This window comes from Taudactylus pleione, unplaced genomic scaffold (genome assembly GCF_031769625.1).
Source record: "Taudactylus pleione unplaced genomic scaffold, aTauple2 ptg000296l, whole genome shotgun sequence".
Taxonomy (NCBI): Eukaryota; Metazoa; Chordata; class Amphibia; order Anura; family Myobatrachidae; genus Taudactylus; species Taudactylus pleione.
In genome coordinates, this window is record NW_028284698.1 from 21,771,897 (window position 1) to 21,795,170 (window position 23,274).

Consider the following 23,274-nt stretch of genomic DNA (forward strand, 5'->3'; position numbering starts at 1 on the left):
ACCATGCATGAATATTCAATCAGCAAGGATGGACAATGAGGAAGGGAACCTGGTGCCAGTTAAATGGCTATGGCTCTTGCTATGTCCTGGCAGATGGCATCATCAAGGATGAATGGAGTCCAGCTCTGAACGCTGCATATGCTGCTTTGCCATAAACAGCTCAGTCTGGTTGACTTTATGGAAAGTTAGGGGTCCCAATTGAAGTATCAGACCCATTTTTTCATGACGGGAAATAAAAATGGTAAACGGTGTCCAGAAGTTGAACTTTTAGAGGTTGCTTAGAAGGCAGTTTGATATTCTCTGCAATTTTACACAATATATCTTATTTTATATTATTTTTTTATATTATTGGTGGTTATAACTGTTTGATGAATGTTTAAAAGTAGAGATGAGCGGTTCGGTTTTACTCGATTATGTTCGGATCTCAAAAACGGCATTATATTGGCTATCCAGCACTTATGTGTTTTGGATAGCCATAAAAATAAATCTGATCTAATCCGTGCTTGCACTAATTTGGTGTAAACAACCAAGTCAAAACCAAACTGTTCATCTCTACGTAAAAGTAAACTATAGTCATAAAAACATATAAAAAAATACATTATTGTAGATTCAGTAACATGGCCTCAAATATTTTGTAGTTCAGGAACTCATAAATACATACGTGCACTCTAAAATATAAGCATGCTGGCATAAGTGCTGTAACTCGTATCTACAGCAGATGAGCTTTCACCAGACGCAGGAGTTCTTTGTAGGTGTATGCAGTGCAGAAAGGAAACACTGAATTTCATAGCAGTAAAGAATTTACTGGTCTATCTAGAATGCTCTTGTCTTTGTTTTTTTTGTTTTTTTTAGGGGTGGGGGATATTTTTTTTTGGTGGTTCTTAATATTTGATCTTAGTAACTCTTACAACAGCAATATAGTAATAATTTGGTCCAACAGTTCTAAGGAACTGCTGACCATGTAAATGTTTTATAATATTTATAAAAATAAATTATTTGTATTTAGCTGGTATATATACAGAATGAGCCTATAATATGAGAAATGCTTTTATCCTGAAATTGGTATTAACCCCTTCACTACTCTTAAACAGAATGCCTATAGTTTTAATTTTGTAATTACTTCAATTATTTATCTACAGGGCATACTGTACCTTTGAATATTTCAGATCCAGGAATGGGACAGGGAGCATGATGATGGGGAAAAAGTCACATCATGATGGGGACGTGGCCACATTCTCAAAGAGTGATTGGGGATAAAAAGTCCAAAAAGAGACAATTGTGCATAAAGAATTGTTATTCTTATGTCTCATTCTCAGGGCTGTAATTAGGGTTGTGCAATCGGTGCCACCACCCAGTGTGCAAGGTTGAGTGGGTGGCATCATCACTGCTCTGGTGGCAATTGTATTTGGCTTGCAGGCTGCCTGTAATGGCACTATGCAGCCTGGAGAACTTAAGAAATGTCTGCGTGCTCTGATTCCTGGTCCATGTCCCCTCTTTCATGACACAATGATGTCACATGTGCAGGAGGCATAGGGGCCCTGCTATGGCACTGCTCATTATAACAGTATTAATATTAATAAACATTTAATGGAAATACACATATAATAACAGGTGATAGTGCCAAGCATATTTTTGAGATTTAGAAAATACACTTAGCCCTCATCGCTCCATAAACTCTGTTCAGATATAGATTACTGAGGAATAACTTTGCACATTACCCTCATAAAGGACAGGGTGAATCCTTCAGTAATGAGTAACAATCATGAATTTGTAACACAAAACCAGGGGCGTAGTGAGGGCGGAGCAACCAGAGCTCATACTCCAGGCCTCAGCCACTCTGCTGGGCAATCCACAGGTTCCTGCTGAGCTGTGGGTCTAAGTCACATCTGAGCAGATATAGCAGTGCCACTCAGTGCTCTCATTTCTGCACCGAGCACCCTTCATGCTGCTTCGCACCTGTATCTAGTGTGCATGCTGTGTATCCTGACAGGGGCAGAACTAGTGGTTGACTCATTCTCTTTGCCTCCACTAAGGTGGGTCCCACCCTGGCCCTGACATCAGCCAGTCTTTGTGGCAAGGATGAGCATTTGTCACACAGGAGGAGAGAACATGGCAGTTGTGTCCCTGTTGCTGATGGGAGGCCTGAGCCAGGTGATACTGCTGAGAGACCGGCTTGCAGTGACCCAGTGACTGGGAGGAGCTTGAGTGGTTGGACTGGTGAAGTCACACCTGACTGCTCTGATGCCACATGCCAATAAGGGGCACTACTGTGTAACATAAGAGGAATTGTGGGCACTACTGTGTGGTGTAACATGAATTAGAATCACTACTGAAGGGGGGATACTCTTGCATAAACCTATTAAGACACAAGCTACAGTAGCAGGAAACACATTTTGCATGAAGCATATATTTCTTGTGGTTACTAGAACAGAAATCAGCACAATTTATATTGTGTCTACCTTTGGATAACCAGTTTATGCACTCCGAGACACATATTTAGTTAATACAGATATTCTAAATATGACAATTTACCTATATATGACCCTCACTCAACACATGGCATTATTTGGAAACATTCCATTGTAACCTCAGTGGAATGGGTTCATTAAACATAATTATATCTCTATTAATCATGTCTAAATTCATAATGTCAACATGAGAACATGAACTTAAACATGGTCGTTATGTCATCCTTTAACATGTTGACATGTTCATAATGGACATGTTGACACTGATACTGAGTGTATGATAAAATGAGCAATATTGCAGCTATAATGTGCCGCTAGTTGCACATCACCAACATCACATAACTGTACACTGAATTGCCCCCTATGTGTCATACAGAGGTACACTTAGCCCACTCTTTCCCACATCAGTTTTATAGCAAACTCGTATCATTAATTATGCTGTTTGGGGTCCCTGCTCCATCCACCATCTATCAGTCTGTGGCTTCATGCTTGCCTCTATTCTTTTCTTTACACCACCAGGGCTGTAGCTAGCTGTGCCAAGCCAGGATACTTTCAGGGGGCATGTAAGGAAGGGTGAACATGCCTCCTTACAAAAAAAGAGAATAAAGAATATTTGCTGTGCCATTCCACATCACAGCACACTCCACATGGGGCATTGTGTGTCCCTCAGCCTGGGGCAAATCTGGGGAGGAAGGGGCGATTAACGTACAGCCAGAGGAGACTGCTGCATCTGAACAGTGGCAGCAGCCTCCCTGTACCCACCGCAGCCCTGCACAGAGACACAGGCTGCTGCCGCTGACATGTGTGGTTAGGCGGATGCTGGACCCGGGCCCCCGTCGAGCCCATCCATCAAGTCTGGGCAGTTAATTTGGACCTGACCCCTCTTGGCGCCCCTGCACACCATGACCCTGCCCTGAACACATGCAACCTATCCTTTACTAACATAAGCACACCAGTGAACAGGCTCATGTCATTAGATAATCTGTGATACTGTCACCTTTCTGATTATTTGACTAGAGGTTGTTCTGTCCCTAGTCACTTCAAAGTTGACAACACAAGGTTAAGCAGATGATGGAGATTAAATATAGTAAGTGAATAAAATCACTTTAAAAAATAAAACTTAATATACAAACAAATGTACATATAAAAAAAAAAGTGCATACCTAAAATGTATGTTTTTGCTGGCATATTGTTTGAACCATTAAAGTTTTCTGATTCGATTTGCCAAAAATCAAAGTAATAATACAGAAATCATAAAGCATTGTTCTCTCATGTCAAAATCAAGCTAATGGCAAAAACTTTAATGAAATTGTGTTACTTTGCAACAAATGTGTCTGGTATGCAGTACTCACAATACAAGCCTTGGGCAGCATTGTTCATGTAGCAGCAAAAATATTGCTTTAGTTAAACAATAGGAGTGGACAGGTTGATGTGTACATACAATAGATGGTTTAGCATCTTCACACAGTGGATCGCCCTACAGCATCCTGCCTTACTATCTATATAGGATTTAAATGTGTTTTATTTAAAATCTGTTTTTAACACTTGTAAAAATTGTTGTGATTTCAGACAATTCATTCCTCATTGTGATCAACAGAATAGGTCCTCTTAAAATGTGTATACCATTGGAGTGCAACATTCCACAGGTTAATGTCAAACAATGAGGGGTACATTTAATAACGTGAGAGTTTTTTGAAGTGGAGATGTTGCCATAGCAAAAAATCAGAGTCTAGCTATTATATTCTAGAAGGTGCTAGTTAAATGTTAAGTACACTCTGGTTGGTTGCTATGGGCAACATTTCCATTTCTGAAAAATCTCACTTTAGTAAATTTACCCCTGATTGAAGTGTCCTCGAATTGAGAGAGGACAGAGACAACCAGGGGGCAGTCGATATTTTCTTATATTATGTTATGTCTGTTGACCTGTGCATCAATAACCTTCATAGAAGGGTCTTGAATACAAAAGCATAAACCTTTGATACATACAATTGGTATTATAGAGCATATTAAGGTACAAAGTCTTAAGGAAGCACAAACACTAAACATGACTCTACCAGTTATGCTATATTTTTGGGTAGCAGCTTTATGGCCATTACATAGCAATGTACATCTGGTATGGAAAATATATGCACAGAAAATGTTATGAATATCAGTATAGCTGAATAAATTTACATTATTTTATAAACAAAAGAAAGATTGATGTTGATAAATGTTTTGTAGAACAACAGAAATGTTTCAGGCAATAGTACTGATGATAATATACTGTAGAATATGCACAGAGCTGGAGCTGCATAATAAGATACTAAGTAATGTAAATCTGTTATCATCGAATAAGTAATTTTAACACTAAAAAATATAACTGGGATACATTATATATTTTTATATTTAGAGTAGATAAGCAATATTTTTATATTCTTTATTTCTGTGTGTATAGTATTATTATTATTATTATTTTTATTATTATTATTATTATTATTATTATTATTATTAATATTATTACTACTACTATTGTGGATTTGTAAGATGCCACAAGATTATGCAGACAGGAATGTATCCCAGAAAAGCAATATCCACTAAAATGTGTCCATTCGCTTCCTAAAATAGCCTAATGCTGTGTTATCTAGATATGTATTGTTCCAAAGAAAGCATTTTCAATATTAATTCTCACCTCACCCTTTCCAATACACCTTCCACAATACATCATACTCTACTACAGTAAATAGAATTGCAGTAGAACTGCAGAGAATAGACTGCAGGTTGAATAAAACTTGTTGCAATGGATACAGTAGTGCACCATAGGAAGTAGTAAGTGGAGAATGTGAGAGATAATTAGTTCAGATGTGAATAATTAGGGGCCAATCCAATTAGCCGTGAAGGGTGCGAGTTTCCATTGCCACGGCGTTAAATTGCCATCAACGGAACCACATCTTGCACCCCTCGCGGCCTGCTCTCAGCTGGAATTTGCCAATTTTTGCTCAGTTTCCAGCTGCCATAAAGCACGATAACGGATTTGCGGCTAATTGGATTGACCCCTTAAAGATATTGCAAGAAAAGATATTGTACCATTCACTACAAATAACTGTCCTCCATGTGTTTTCTTCTCAGTCAGAAACGATCATATTTGGTTATCTCATGTTCTACTGTATACTTCAGTTTATAAATCTGTTTAATGTCATACCTTTACAATACATTTTAGAGATGCAGCAAAAAAAGTTTAAGGTAATGTCATATCAAAATAAAATCTGCTTGCAGTATTCAAGTAGAGAAAAACTGTAGATTATTAGGGATATACTGTATTTCTAACGTTCGGTAACAAATTCAAGCAAGTGATTATTAGTAAGGACAAAACTTTAGACACATTGGGGCTGATTCAGAGGTGGGAAGAAAAGAAAGAGGTACTGCGCTGCTGTGGACTGTCTAATTAAAATACTTGATTGATTTAAGGAAGTACTTGAGCCTCTCTGATTAATAAATATTTAATAACACACAATAAAAAATAATAAATAATAACATCTATAAGCAGCTTCTATTATAGATAAGATCGCAATAATGTCTGTGTTGTAACAACTCTTAAAACCACTCAGATAATTTGTGAAATACAATGTCTCCACTAAAATTATTGAATCCTTTAGTATAGTCAATTGATAGAATTGATACACATATGCTCACCACCACTCTCACATATACACTGAAAATATCTGGCAGCACTCTTATGAATAATGTCTGGCTGTTACTTGTAGTGCGCCGGAGCTCATTGGGATCAGTGTACAGCACCACTCCCAAATACCTGGATCTTTGATGGCAGTCTGGTATAGTTCAACCGTCACTTGTTATGTGCCGGAGCTCGCCGACAATTGGCGTGTGGCTGCACTGAAGTCCCTCAACCCGGCGTGGCAGCAAACAGTGTGGCCGTAAGTGACTCTTGGTACACTGGGGTGGACGGAAACCACAGGTGATCGGCGTCTGTCCGACACCTGATGGTATAGAGCGGTCTCCTTATTTCTCTGCCGCAATGAGTAAAACGGCGGGTGTCCCGTCTAGGCTGCCAGCTGCTGTAAAGTTCAATCTGATCCGGAGCTCATGTGTCAGAGCACAAAAATGTGGCCAGCGGTGAAGTGCGGCAACAATTGGAGAGTTGTAGATCACAGCTCACAATGGATAATTAACCCCTTCGACACGTTTCGCTCCCCTCTTGGAGCTTTTTCAAGATAGGGGTATTCAGCTATCATCCCTCCTTTAAATAGGATTGACAATTAGTCAAATAGAATCATCTACATTAATTAATTAACTTTTGCAATAGTTCAGAAAGGCTCAAAAATCTTCATTGTTTTACACTCCTATTGGTGTTGACCCTTAAGACCCAATTTATATGTTAACCATACAGTCTAACACTTACATCTTTTATTATATAAGTACTCATATCTACTTTCTTTAATATTAATAGCAGTAGTATATAAATAATCTACGATATAAACATAAACATACAGAGACATATACACATATATAAGTGAACACATCTCTATCATTCTTTATACATATTCAGTGCTTACTTTTTGAACCTTTTGTGCAGACAGAAATCTCCTCATTAAATCTACTCTCCTTCAGTATTCCACATATATTGTTATAGTATATATTTAGCATTTTTATATATAGATACATTATACACTTTATCATTATTAGATTAATAAACTCTTATAATTTTAATCTCTATCAACCAACAATAGCCCTATAATTTCAAAAAATTCCTGGATCCTATAATATACTATATACATAATTTTAAGAGTTGTTGCAACACAGACATTATTGCGATCTTATCTATAATAGAAGCTGCTTATAGATGTTATTATTTATTATTTTTTATTGTGTGTTATTAAATATTTATTAATCAGAGAGGCTCAAGTACTTCCTTAAATCAATCAAGTATTTTTAATTAGACAGTCCACAGCAGCGCAGTACCTCTTTCTTTTCTTCTTTTATTCACTGGGTGAAGTTTTTTGTCAGACTAGCAACTGACATAAAGGTTTTGCAGCGCTGTGTACTTCAATTTTGATCAATTGAATTAGGAGTATTGTAATATTCAATACCAAATAGTGTTCTATCGAGCGCCAGGACAACTGAGGGTGTCTAGATGACCCACCTCAGTAATTTTCTACTATTGGTGATTCAGAGGAGGGGGCAAAAAAAAAAAAACCTTCTAAGTGGACAGAGGCTTGTCCTTGCTGATGTCTAAATTGCTGTGTAAAATAAAGCTACATGCAAAAGCAGCCGGTATTTTACCTGCATGCAAAAAATGTATTTGCACCCATTTGCATTGCAACATGGTTTGCTTAACTGTAAAGTTGCTCCATTTTTCTGCCTTGCGCCCAACTCTGACTCATTTTTACTGCTAACCTCCAAGATAAGGAGACTCCAAAGTGAAAATGCCACTGGTTCTGACAGATTACATAAAAAAATATATATTATCTATCTATCTATCAATCTATCAATATATATATATATATATATATATATATATATATATATATAAAACTGTTGAGTTAATAATTAATAAAGGTGTACAGCATTGTCCGGGCATTTTCGTTTTATTAATTCATTTATGAGAAGGGTGTTTCTTAACACCAGTTAAATATTTCAGAGGAATAGGATAAAATGGTGAATAAAAATAAGCAGAATATTATTATTACTGGGCAGGAGAAATCATGTCAGGGATGTCAACAAATATACCTGCTTAGGGGGTATGATGGTGGCATGCTTCGGGTATGGCTATGATCCAGCATAACCTTGCTAAAATGGTTGTGGCCATAACAACTTAATTGTACGATCTTGTCAGGTCTTGGCCCTCGAACAGTCTTGGGTCCAGATACTTTATATTGGCAGAACCTATGGTGTTGATAGGTGTCAGCAATATGTGTTGAGGTCAGTCCACATGGCAGATAACTTAAGCAGGCTTATTGGTTTATTAAACAGCATATAACAGGATGCAGGGAAACTAAGGCTTAATGCAACGGTAAGAAACAGATCCAGCCAGGAGCTTATATGGTTAATAGAGGTGGTGTGTGAAATGGAGTAGCAGACATCTCTATATAGTGGCGATGGCCCTTTTAAGCCGTGATGCTGCCGGTAAGCGGGTTTTGTACTGTCCCCACTGTGTAACTCAGTAACCAGTATAGGAAGATGCTCAGCAGCATGTCCTCTTCTAATGGAGGATGGAGAGTGTACACGTGAAGGGAAGCCGCGCATGCAGGTTGCGACTCTGTCGGAGCCCAGAATGTAAACAAAAGTATTAAAGCATGGAGTGCTCACCTGCTAACACTTTGATACACCCCCTCTTGGTACTTCTGTTGGAGGACCTGTATATATTCATCTCAGTATATGTGTATCTTCACTTATATTTATATTCAGAAGCAAATTGAAGCATATGAAAAGTAATATATATATAACTTTTTTACTCTGCTTCATGCTTGAATGTTACAATGCAGTGAAAGTGTTACTGGTATGCAGTGAAAGTGTTCTTATTGCCGTTTCATCCTTCCTATATATCTGTTCTTCTTATTTTTCTCAAGCATCCAGCTGCTTCCCCTCTACTACTGTATCCTCTTTAAGTTGCCTAATATTGTCACCTGAAATGTATGAATTATTCATTTTAAATGCAAATGTTAGTTACTACTTGTTTCCTCAACCAAAAATTCCACATTAACAATTTTAATCAGCAGAATTTATACTAAACTGTTCCCAAAATTTCAGCAGGATAAAAAACTGAACAAGACATAAAGAGGAAAAAATATAGTCAGTACTAATCCCATTTTCACATGCTGGGAAACACTTAACAATCTTAAAATTGAAGAATTGCTACCAGCTGTTTAAGTGAAATTAACATTCACCATATTTAGCAAAAGACATAAAATTAAATCTAATCAGTAATGACCTCACTTTGTTGGGTTTCACATACAGTACATTGTTTCCCACCATGTTCTTTGCAGAGTTGAAGATCTGAGGTATTGTACAGTAGTATTTAAGTATTTTTGATTAATTATGAATAATTAAGCTTTGTATCTGTCTTTTTAGATTATAATTTTACTAACTACTGATATTACCAAAGTACTCTAAAGGATTTATAAAATGTTACAGTATGTTACACAACACTAATAACTGTACAGCTGTCACTTATACACAGCAGAGTCAGCCACTTTATAGTAACCAATATTGATAAACATGTAGCCTTATTGGCCCCATCCATCTGTGATGGATTGCCACGATCACGCAATGCTGAAACCTGGCATCGCAGGATTGTTGGATTTCAGCGATTTGACGATCACAATCAAAAAATGATCGCAATCGTCAAATCAGGGACATTTAACATGGCAAATGTCCGCAATCCGGTGACGGATCACAGAATATCGATGGTGGGTGATTGGAAATTTCCGATGGTTATCGGAAATTTTCGCTCGCAGCCCTGCATCGTGGCGATCCGTTGCAGATGTATGGGCACCTTTGCTCAGAATGACTGAAATCAATATGCAGTGCAGCCAGTGACTAATACCCCTTTCAGTCAAGCAGCAAAATGCTGGGTTATTGCACGTGAACACAGGATTTTGCTTAGTCTGTAAGGGTCCTTAAAAAAAAACAAGTCGAATGACCCGGCATTTCAAACCGGGTAGTTAGAAGGGTTGAAACTGTGTAGTGTAAATGGGTAATCCAGGTCATATGACCTGGGACTCATTTACAGCATAGGAAGAGCCAGTGTTTAGAAACTATCTAATCTCCAAGCGCCGGCACTGCACCAACGTGGCCGACCCATGAATAAACTGCCTGTCTGCAAGGGATCTCAGCCAGGTCACATTCGGGTTGGTCCCTGTTCAAAATCCCAGGTGAGAACCTGCTTTTTGATCTAAAAGAGGTATTTTACATGGTACAATTTACAATATTGTGCACGTGGTAAAACTATGGCCCTCATTCAGACCCACTCGCGAGCGGCTGTCCGCTCGCAAGTGGGTCGATGGTCTGCACTGCGCATGCGCATGACGGAGGGAGCTCCGTCGTGCGCATGCGCGAGACGCGACGAGCGAAGGACTTTCCTTCGCTCGTAGTTTCTCATCAAAGGGGGCGTGCTGTCGATGTTGACTGACAGCACGCCCCCTTTGGTGGGCGTGCCGGGGGCATGCCTGCCAGACGGAGGCGTTCCCAAGGGAATGCCTACCGTCAGAAGCCGGCCCCACTGACATCACTAGTGATGTCAGTGGGAGTGATTTTGGCTCTGATAGAGCCAAAATCACTCCTGGCCTTGCGGTTGAGAAACTCAACCGCAGGCTTCTGCTCGCAGTTTCGATGGTCGCGATGGTCAAGACCATCGCGACCATCATCCTGCACGCTCGTATATGCTGTGGGTGGTGACCCACAGCTATATGAGCATCCAGGAGGACGCTCCATATTAATGGAGGTGGGCCCTGATTCAGAGCGAGCGCTCTGGTCAGAGCGTCCGGCTCTGAATCAGGGCCTATGTTTGCTTTTTGTGCAATTATTCTTTTTTGTGGGGATACTGCTAGGAATTTAATCCTGCTACTTAGCTTTTTGCAAAGTAGTATCCTTTAAATCCCTTTCCATCCCTGATATTCCCATTTGTATCCTATTGAATATGAAGGTATTATTGCCACCACATCTTAAATAAATGATCTGTGTTAATCCTAATTTGTTGTTTCACAGTCCATCTTGATATTTTGACTAGATATTTTATCTATTAAATGAATATACTGAAATGTGTTAATAAAAAAAGTTTATATACTGTAGCTCTATTTCCTAACAGAAATTAGAAATATCAGTAAGGTGATTAAATGAGTAAAAAAATAACATTTAGTATGAAGTATAGCTGTATATATACAATAAAGAAGTACATCACAAGATAAATCTATCTCTGGCCCTAGACTAGAGAATATGATAGATGTACTGTATGATATATTCTGACAAAATGTGTGAACCCTAAATAATTGAGTGCACTAATTTCAAGATAATTCAAATAAACTATGCTTAAAATATAATATCCACTAATTACTCAGTTTCATGAGAAATCAATACAGGTTTAGTCTTCCATATCCGAAATGCTCGGGACCAGGAGCATTTCAGATATTGGGTTTTTTCGGTTTTCAGAATACCTGAGGCCGGGGTGCTGTAGGAGTCTGGGAGTGTCACGGGAGGCCCAGCGGGAGTCGCAGGGGGGGGCGGCGGGTGCCGCAGTGGTTCCAGCCTGTGCTGCAGGTGTAACAGCAAGCTGGATGTATGCTGCAGGGGGTCTGGTGGGTGTCAAAGGGATTTCCGGCGGGTGCCGCACAAAACGGGGTCCAGCGTTTCCTGCGGGTGTTACAGGAGGCTGCAGGGGGTCTGGCAGTTGACACTGGAATTTCCGGCGAGCTCATTGGGTCCAGCGGGTGCTTCGGGTATCACCGGAGGTCGGGTGTGTGCTGCGAGGATGTCCGTTGGATGTTGCAGGGGTCCGGTGAGTGATGTGGTCTCTGGAGTGTGCCGTGGGAGAGATCCAGCATGTGGAGAAGAAGAATCCTGTTTTCTGGTGGGAGAATGCTTCCGAAGCCACACCCACCTTCTAGTCATTGGCCATTGACACTAGTGACGTCATGATGTTGGGTCACGTCATGACGTCACGGCTGCCCGGTTCGGTTTTTAGAATTTACGGTTATGGGAGTCTCAACCTTTAATAGAGATATCATCCAAAAGTAATATAATGTTTACCATTAACATTCTATTAAAAATATATAAAAATTAATAAAAAAGTAAAATTGTTTCTGAACCAATAAAACATATGTAGCAACACTATATATGTTTTATACAACCTAAGGTAACATGGTCAATTTAAAGAAACAATTAACCATAAAATAAATAAACAATAAGAGATGCAGTTCTAACTTAAAAGGCCCTTGCAACATGTTTCCCAGTACAACTGAGCACTTCATCATGCAATGTATTTATTTAGTAACAGTTTCTTATATAGTGCAGCATATTTTGTTGCACTTTACAATTGGAAACATTAATAGAACAAAACTGGGTAATAACAGAAAGATATATAGGTTGGAAGGCCCTGCTCACAAGCTTACAATCTATAGGGAAATAGGCATTGATGCAAAAGGATGGTGCTATATATGGCATTTTGGTCCAGCCAAAATGCAGAGTTTCTTGGTGGGCTGCATGATCCAGTCACACAGGAATGTCGGCCAAATGTCAGGAGGATGTCAAAGAAAGAATTTGTGAGGTTATGGGTGGACTGTGAAAGGGGATGTAATTAGATTTGGAAGCTACTGGTATGAAGGTTTATGTGGGCAGTTCTAGAATCTGATAAGTTTGCCTGAAGAGGTGAGTTTTCAGGAAACACTTGAAGGATTGGAGACTAGAGGATAGTCTTATTGTGCATGGTAAGGCATTCCATAGAGTGGGTGCAGCCTGAAAAAAGTAATGTAACCGTGAATGGGAGCAAGTAATGCATTGGGATGAGAGACACAGATATTGTGCTGAGCATGGGAGATATTTTGAGATGAGTGAAGAGATGTAAGTTGTTGTGGTTTGGCTAATAGTCTTATGTGTAAGTAAAGGTATTTTGTATTGGATACGGTAGAAAACCAGCAACCAATGTAGGGACTGACAGAGCAGAGCAGCAGACGATGAATATTTGGTGAGGAAGATCAGCCTCGCAGCTGCATTCATAATGGATTGTAATATGGAGAGCATGCTTTTGGGAAGACCAGTAAGGAGACTATTGCGGGAAATAATAAGTGCATGGATAAGTTTTTGCAGTGTCTTGTGTGAGATATGGATATGTTTTTTTAGATGTATGTAACATGATTTTGAGATAGATTGAATGTGGGGAACAAAGGACAGTTCAGAGTCAAGGATGACACCTAAGCAGCGAGCTTGTGGGGCAGGGTAGATTGTCGAGCTATCAACAGTGATGGATCAGGTTGGTAACTGTTATTGGCCGGTGGCAATATAATTAATTCTGTTTTCAAAATATTAAGTTTGAGGTATAGAGATGACATCCAAGATAAAATGGCAGAAAGACATTCAGTGACATGGACCAATACAGATGCTGATAAATCTGGGGAGGATATGTAGATTTGAGTATCATCCACATACAGATGGTACTGAATTCCAAAAGAGCGGATTAGTGTGCCAAGAGAAGTGGTATAGATTGAGAATAGCAGAGGATCTAAGACTGAGCCTTGCGGTACTCCAACTGATAGGGGTAGCGAAGAAGAGGCAGAATCAGAAAAACGAACAGTAAAAGAGCGATCAGATAGGTAGGAAGAAAACATAGAGCTGTGTCCTTAAGACCTAGGGATTGCAGTGTTTGTTTGAGAAGAGAGTGGTCAACAGTATCAAAAACAGCAGAGAGATCTAGAAGTATTAGAAGTGAGTAATGGCCTTTAGCCTTGGCAGTGACCAGAACATTCATGACCTTAGTCAGTGCTGTCTTTGTGGAGTGTTGGAAATGAAAGCCAGACTAAAGTGGGTCCAACAAGTTGTGTGAGGCGGGTGTATACAAGTCTCTTAAGTAGTTTGGAGGGGCATGGGAGCTGGGAGATGGGATGGTAATTTGAGCGAGTGTTAGGGTCAGAATTTTGTTTTTTTTCAGAATTGGAGCAATCACTGCATGCTTGAACAGAGATGGAAAGATGCCAGTAGAGAGAGAGAGATTAGAGATTTTTGTTGGGGTTGGGATGAGCACAGGAGACAGAGATTTACTGATTTGTGAGGGTATAGGATCAAGAGGAGAGGTAATAGAGTAGGAGGATGAGAAGAGTGCAGATACTTCATCTTCGTTTATGGGGTCAAATGAAGAAAATATGCCAAAGGGTTCAGGTAGGGAATTGAGCAGATTACTAGCTGAGGAAGAGCATACCATTTCATTTTGGATCTTATCAATCTTGTCCTTGAATAGGAAGAAAAATATTGTGCTCTACAACTCTCACACTTGTGTTGGAAATTACATTGTTTTACTGCAGTGATCTTAGTTTCCTCTTCAGATCAGGACTCTGCCTTACAGCCTGGTCTGTATATGTTGCATTACATGCAGCATCAGTTGAGTATAACCTGTTACCTTCCCAACCAGACCAGTCTCTATATTATAAATATTATAATAATACAATTTAGTTTGATACTAGAGAATGACAGTGACACACAGAGTGAAAGACAGGCTGAGCGTCTGCTATTATATAAGATATCCTATCCAGCTGAAAAATAATCTTACCTATATATTGTTTGCACTACTTACTGTGCAAACTATTGCATTAAAAATAAAAGTTTGTTGTTTAACTATTTATTTGTATTTGTCAGAGAACTTACCCCCCCCCCCCCCAAAAAAAAAACCTAAAAAATAAATCAACATTATAAAAAAATAACACACTAAAAGTTTGTGCTAATACACTGGCATTTCATCTTTGGAAATTGCAAGGTACAGTGTAGAATTAGCTCCTGCCAGTCACGATTTTACTGTGTGTAACAATAACATAATGTTTACTACCTGTTGGAATTTAATTGTAAAATAAGACTGTATTATATTCAGTGATGGATCAGTCTGTGGGTCATAATGAACATCCCAGTACTAGCAACACTGGCACCAGTACTACTAGTAATTACAGTTCTTCTACTAGTGGAAACAAAGTTCATATGGGAAAAAGAAAGTTTAAGTGAGGTTGGTCCAAATCATATAAATTTTGCTTAGTGTTAAACAAAATATGAGCATGTGGTGATGTGACTGGCAGTATAAATGTTATTGATGATGAATGTAGGAAAATAGCAAACATCCATGCACCCCCATAATGACAAAAAGGCATAGACCATGGCCACTTTTTGCTTGACATGGAACTAGTAGAAATAAGCCCAGGCCAAAAGTGAGTGGCCAACCCATTCATGCATCTCCTGCAACTTCCCAAGTACTAGCTTCTAACTGTAAGGGAGGGTTGCAGGTACTAATTACCTGAGCCCAGGCTCGATGGTGGGGCCTGGGTCTGACACTTCTCTCCTCAGCCCACAGCAACATAAGTGGACGTGGCCATGCCTCCTGGGATTAGGCCATGCTGCTTCCCCCTGGCTGGCTCATTACAGCCCTGGTAGTGTGACTGGGGTCACCTCCAAAACAGACATATCCATAACTGAAAATAATAACACTGAGACCGAAGATTAAAATGAATGTTTACAGAACAATCCAGAGGATAATCCAAGGGTGTCCATGAGTGGCATGTGTGTATCAGAAAAATCACATTTTGAAACTTTGATACATTTTGAGCAATATCCTCCCACAATTTTACATAATTTGAAAAAATGAGGATGAGTTGTACTGAGGAAGATTTTGAAATAGAGGATGGAAATTTATACGTTGTCAATCTGCATCGGGATGATAGCAATAATTGTATCTGACAATGAGGTTACAGTGTTGCACGTGAAAAAAAGATGGTGATAAATGTCTCCAAGAACGGCAGCCACCATTGGACCCATTTCATTCCCATGATTAGCATATTGTTGTACATTGCTGTTACGCATGTCCAAAAACAAAGAATCAACCTCTCAGGTTTGGAACACACCTCTCAGGTGGCAACAATGTTTTCCAAGCCATATGTTGTCTTTGTGACACAAAAATAAGTCAAGGTAGGAATGTTAACCATCTAGGTATCTCCTTGCTAATATGTAATTTGCAGGATAACCATACAAGTGGTTCATCCCAAAAAGCATAATTAAATTCCTCATGCAATCTTCACTGCCAACACCCTCAGGAACAGTAATAAGCAGGTCTGTATTATTTGATCAAATTCAATCTGACTCTAATCTCTGGGCAGAGGGCAACTGCTGATGGGGCAAATTATCATCTAAGAAGGGGAACCAGAGTAAACCAAGTTTTAATCATTAGTTTGTCAAACAATCATTTGAAAGTTGAAGCAAGTATGACAGCCATCATCCTGTTGCACAGCAGATCACCAAAGTCATGACAGCCATGTTGGCACTTAATCTGCATCCAATATCTGCAATAATTGCAACAGGTTTCAGCTAATTAGTAACAATTATATGCCCATTCTACCAAATTTAATCTTGATTCCATTTCTATCATACAGCAATTCCACAGCTGTACAGGGAGTTCAAAGCCAAAGTCATTACTTCCAATAAAATTAGCATTGCACTAACTGTCCATTCAACTATGTATATACAGTATGTGGTTAAACAAAAGACTACATAGCCATGACAGCCCACTGGATAGGTGTATCACCCTCAGCAGCAGTACCAGCATCATCATCCTCATTCTGTCAACACAATGTCAGCTCATTCACAAGCAATCTACTTTATGCATTGCTGGCTTCACAAAGACACATACCAATGTAAACTTGTTGCATAAACTTTGTGATGTTATATTGAAATGGTTCATTCCAGTAAAACTCTCCTCTGGGGTATCTGATAAAGGAGCCAATATTGTGCATGCAATTTGAATGGGCTATTTTAAACACATTCAAAATTAGGACTACATTATGTCATCCGTACTTGATCCTAGGTTTGTCATGTATCATTGTTTTTTTCCAAATGGCCTAGATCTTAAGACATGTAAAGGGATCCTTGTGAGAAAGTTGAAAGACCTAGATTCTAGTGTCACATCCTCTGCTTCAGATTCTACTAGTGCTACTATTAGTAGTAGTAGTAATAATAATGACAGGAAAAAACAAATAATGAATTGAAAGGTTAACATCTGGGCAGGTTTATATGAAAGGCCCAATTTTGACAGTGACAACTTTACCACATCTCATTGTGATGCAGTGTCAATTTGTAGAATGCTGGAGGAGTACTTTAATGCCAATACAAAATTAGCATCACATAGTGTCCATAGGAATTTTGGGAGGGAAAGAAAAATTTTTGGAGCAGCTTGTACTCGCTAGCTATGGAGTACTTAAGCTGCTCACATTCCAGTGTGTACTGTGGACGATTGTTTAGCACTGCAGGAAACATTGTGAGTTATTATATTATTCTAATCAAATTTAGGGGTTGATGTATCAAGCAGTGAAAAAAATGGAGTAGACAAGTGAAGTAGTTGCCCATAGCAACCAATCAGCTTTTACCCATCATTTTTATAGAATGTACTTGATAAATTCTACAGTACCTCAATTGCACATCACCCACATGTTCTATTAAGGATGCAGTACTATTCCCACTGACACAGCAACCTCACACACCACCGAGGTCTATATCTGTTCGTAACGCAGTCTTTTTAACATCAACAGTGTCTACTTTTTAAAAGGAACTGGTCTTTAAATCTGCCATCATTTCATTTCTGTGTGCTGCACAATGTTGCTTCTGTTTATTTCTATTGTTTTCTATAGCTGTTGTAGCTGATATTATTGTATTTGTGACGCTGCTCTACCAATGAGTTTAGACAGTCAGCTCCCTGCAGCCTATGGACAATATTCATGAAAAATGAAAAAAAATTGAAGTTCAAATTGAATGTAAATGACTATGGACCTGATTCAGATTTGGGAATAGAGTAATAAAGAGCAAGTATAGTAACTGCATCTCGCAGGTCAGGCAGATTCAAAATGTGCAGAGATTTAGATTTGGGAGGGGTGTGTCCAAACTAAAATCTAAATTGCAATGTAAAAATAAAGCTTCCCAAAATGGGTGGGCTACATGCAAAAGCAGTCAGTATTTACCCCACAAGTAATTTTATTTTATGTATTTGCACCCCTTGCATTGCAACATGGTTTGACCAAGTTCACAGTTACTTGCTCTATCTTCCTCTATTCTCACATCTGAATAAGGCCCTATATATGATTTTGACTATTCTAATGAAATCCAAAACCAATATCAATACAAAACACACAAGAAATTTTGGGCAAAGCCAAAACACAAAAATCGATTCAGAGCCAAAACAAGCACTGTGGTCTGCGCAGTTAAATAACAGTAAGACTGTTACTCAATTAAGATAATGTTTAGGCAATTCTCAAAAGTATTGTATTTATACATTTCTCTACATTGTTCAATGTTTGAGTGCAAGTAGATTTTTTTTAAAGATCTGCTGGACTCAGAACCTCATTTGTCCTTTATTTCATACAACTTTTTTTATTTAATTTGCTGATCTCAAATCTATATAAACTTTGAAACATTAGCCAATTATCCCTTGAAAGATAAATATGTATAGAAATGGGCATTTTTCATTTTAGAAGTATTGATGTGCGCAGACCCTGTGTTTTGGTTTTGGTTCTAAATTCATGTTTTGGTTTTGGCAAAACCACCCTCCAGTGTTTTGGTTAGGTTTTGGTTTTCTTTAAAATTTAATAAAAACAGCAAAAATCATATAATGTGGACCTGATTTTGTTCCTATAGTATTATTAACATGAATAATATTCATTTCCTGTTGATTTTGTCAACCTCTCTGTACCTGAAATCACAAGGGAGGGACTTAATGCAATCCAAAACACACCAGAGTTGGGACTTGGTTCGACTCCGAACCCCTAAGTTTAGATGTGTTTGGATTTCAGCAAAACTAACCCACTCATCTCCACTTTGAAGTTATAGATTTAGTTTTATCCTTTACAGCCTAAACATCAATGGCTTAGGGAATTTCACCTATGTTGATTTCTCATTGAGTACCCCTTACCTACCGGCACTTTTAACACTAGTAAAAACTTGTTTACAGGTGTAGATCCAAACTACCTTGGAAGAATTTGTGACAAATTAGTGATTTTTGGACACTTCTTGTTGTATTTACAGTATTTACTGTATTTTAAATGCTACAAATGCAAGTGCTGATAGATACCATACATCAAAGCCATTTGACATGTACTTTCATTTACTTTTTCATAATGGTAGATTGGTGGTGCCCCCTTTCAGTAGGGTTTACAAAAAGGGAAAGAAACTCCTTGGGCAGGACTGTACTGTAGATCTTTACTTAAATGTAATGTTAATTTATTTTAAGGTGAAAAATGACAACAAACTAAAGACAGATTTTTAATAACATACATACAAAAATACACAGATGAAAACAAAGGTGTTCTAATAGTGTGTGGTGCTCAGGGCTCCAAAACAACTTTTACAGAGTAAAAGTTTAAAATAAAAAAATATCAAAAGTAACCTTTCAAAAATAGAAAATCCATCTGTGCAGAACAATATCTTTTTTAAGTACTCATTTTTATCCAGCTCTGGCTTTTGTTGCACATAATGACTTATTTAAAATAAACTGCCAAAAATTGACAGGTTACCCTTTTTGTAGGAACCCTAAACTTTACAGATGAAGGCTATATTTTTCACAGTCTGGCTTCAGCCTATTTCTTGGACCTGTAAAGTCTACCATTTCATTTTTATTATTACAGCTGACAGTTATTCTATACTTTCAAAATAATTTCTAACCATTTCTGAAAATGTTAGTTATCTTCCAACAATTTTCTGTTGCCACCTGTCTCTTTTGTCATCAGCAAAGGTTTCTACAAACTATTTTCTGTATGTTCCATGAACCTTTATGAAATAAAGGTCTAGGGTCATGTATAAAAATCACAGCAAAACTGGGGCTCAGAGACTGTCACATACATCAAAATATGTGTGCAGATTGGTGGCCACATTAGCTTATGCACCTTGTTTACACTAGGTATACATCTTAAACCCTTATGCCCATATTTTTAACCATTTGTTTTACTTAAAAATACTATAGATGTGCGCGGACCTCCCATGTTTTGGTTTTGGAAAAACTCCTTGGGCAGGGTTTTGGCAAAATCACCCTCAAGTGTTTTGGTTTGAATTTTGTTTTGTATTTCTCTAAAATTGATAAAATCAGCTAATATCATGTAATTTGGACCTGATTACATGCAATCCAAATCTGAGTTCCGAATTTACAGCAAACCCAATCCAGAACTCAATTTCAATACATATAATGCACAATAATTCCATACTGGAAAAGCCAAAAGGCAAATAAACGGCAAACACTTCCCTTAGAAATTTGCTTCTCCTGTTGATACGACATATGGTGTCACATGATTGGTAAATGTCTCTCACACATGAAAGATAAAAAGTGTTTCACCGCAATATAGTGTAGTATAATTTACACAATTTATTGAGTTATAATGCATATGAGACAATTCAAATAAAGCAGAATCCATAGCATTAATGTCACAATCTTAATGGTAGTAGTAATGGGTTAAGAGCACTCATTGTTACTTATTACCAAGCGAGAACTCGGTTCTACTTGGAAACCCCAAAAGTGATCCAGGCTGAGACTCTTGACCTTATTCAAAGGCGGCCGTATGGTCTATGACCGCACGGCCGCCTCGATGTTTGGCCAGTGCGCATGCGCACGAGGGAGCCGGCTCCCTCGTGCGCATGCGTGAGACCCACTACGACCGACAGTGCTGGTCGTAGCGGGTCTCTTTCCAAAGGGGGCAAGCTGTCGATGTTGATTGACAGCTCGCCCCATTTGGAAGGCGGGCCGGTGGGGTGGCAGCCCAAATGGAGGCGTTCCCATGGGAATGCCTACCGTTTGGGGGAGGCCCCACTGACATCACTAGTGATGTCAGTGGAGAGCTTCCAGCTCTGACAGAGCCACAAGCTCTCCGGGGCTTACGACAAGTGAGACCCTACCCTAGGGTCTCATCGTAAGCCCCGATGGTCGCGATGGTCTCTGACCATCACGACCATCACCCGAGCGGTCGTTAGAGCTGTGGGTGTAAACCCACAGCCTAACGACCACAACAGAGGCGGGCGGTCAGGATGCAAGTGGCCGCCCAGTTTCTGAGCGACCGCTTGCATCCTCTGACTGCCTCTGAATGAGGTCCTCAGTTCGACTCTGAACCCCAAAAGTAATCTAGGCCGGGACTCGGTTCAACTATGAAGCCCCTTGTTTGGGTGTGTTTGTTTTTCAGGAAAACCAAACCTCACATCTCTAAAAAATACACATTCATTATTAGACATCAGTACAACTTCAAAAACAACTTTCTTTACAGCGTACTTTAAAAAGGAGAAAAAAATGTGCTAAACTACACACACAAAAGCGTATATGCCCAATATATGCCCACATAACAAAGTAATAATCTATAAGTATTGCTGATTAATTTGCAATCAGAAATTCATAATTAGTTCCTCCGTGTTGGTGGCCTTCATTATCATCAGGTAATTACACCTCATTTTGCCCTCCTGCAAATAAAACAGCTTTCTCGGTTATATATGAATCTGTGTTCTGACTCCTGCATATATGTTTATGTGTCCCACTTAAGTATATGTTTGGAGAGAACATTGATTTATTACTTATGGAACAATAATAACTTATTTGCTAAGTAGTCATTATTAACGTATGATTTGATAATGAGGGCAGTATTAATTTATTATTTTATTATGGAAACAAAATTAGTTTATTATTGTTATGGGGTAATTCTATTTGTTTTATAAATAAGAAATAATTTATGACAGGTTTATCATGGGGCATGTTCATGGGACACAGTTGTGGCACTGCAAATGTCACCATGCTTGCAGTACAAAATGTTTAATGTTAGAGGAGATATTCCATTTTTCTGTATAGGAGAATCAACTAACACAAAATATGTGGTTTAAGGTCATTAAATTGCACAGCTTTTGACAAGTTCTAGAGAGATAATGGCCAATGACTTTCATGGTTTAGTTTAAACCTCAGAGACAGCTTCTTGCTTGCTAAATGTTGTATAAAATAAGGAAAAATAAAAATTGGCCAAGATGAAAGTACTATTAATATATTAGTCATAAACTGAATCCATGAAACCAGTAAACTGTACTGTATGTTATTTTCCAATTGCATCTTTGGCAGGTGACAACATATAAATGTATATGGAGCTTTGTCAAAAGAATAAAAAACTATAAACAAAGCAACCAGACACAAAAGTTAATCATTACGATATTATTACTGCACGGTATGTAATAATTTGCAAAGATTTACTCTAGAAAGGTTCTGCTCTATATGAAACTCATGTTTCAAATGTTTTTCACAATGCTACAGATATAACACTGGCCCTTAAATGGGATGCAAAATTCCCATCTGTATCAAATGTATATTATGAGTATTTGGTGACTGATTAAAGACTTCTATATCAATTAATTTCAATGCAGTTCCTACAGGTCGTATATGCATCGAAAATCATATTGAAATAAAATGGTCATATTGAAATAAATGGATAAAGTTCATTGGTGAAGTCACTTTTTCGTAAAAGTGTTAAAAAAAACTTGATGCTTCTTAGAAAAGAGAGTTGCTACAAAGAAATCCTATTTTGGCAAAATCGAGCACGTTTCATCAATTTGTAACATTGGAAAAGTAATTTATAGTAGATTGTTATTATTATTGTTATCATTTATTTATATAACGCCAGAATACTCTGCAGCAATTAGAGACAGGCACACTAACAAAAAAAGACTAGATTTTATCAGACAGACATAGCCGTAAGAGTGTTACTAACAATCTTACAATCTATGTATAGGAAAATAAGAGTTTGTTACATTAGGTAAGTGCCAATTATTGTATTTTGTTTCAGCCAGATAGCCAGGGGCGTATCTATAATGGGTGCAGGTGTGTGGTGAACACAGGCCACTGGGTCTAGCGGGGCCCACACCGCACACCCTGCACCCATATAGTCTTTATACTTACCTGTCTATTCTCTCCATAGTGCTCCTCTGCGGCTGACATTTTCCCAGTGTCTCGCGCATATGCAGTACTGCTGTTCCAGGGAAACTGGTGCAGGCACTATTTTCCAGGAGACCCATGCATGCGCAGTAGTTTATGGCACTAAGGGCCTGATTCAGAGCCACTCGTAAGCTGCAGCTCGTT

At 38.6% G+C, this 23,274-nt stretch overlaps 1 protein-coding gene across 3 annotated transcripts in view; it reads left to right on the plus strand.

Moving 5' to 3' along the window:
* Nucleotides 1-23,274, plus strand: part of LOC148511753 (teneurin-1) — a 658,333-nt gene that overhangs the window by 139,398 nt on the left and 495,661 nt on the right. The window contains exon 3 of one of the 3 annotated variants that reach the window (XM_088482876.1): nucleotides 3,976-3,984. The exons of the other annotated variants lie outside the window; for them this stretch is intronic. Within the exon in view, the coding sequence (XP_088339002.1) occupies nucleotides 3,976-3,984 (9 nt within the window). The remainder of the gene's footprint in view (nucleotides 1-3,975; nucleotides 3,985-23,274) is intronic. 3 annotated transcript variants of the gene reach the window in all.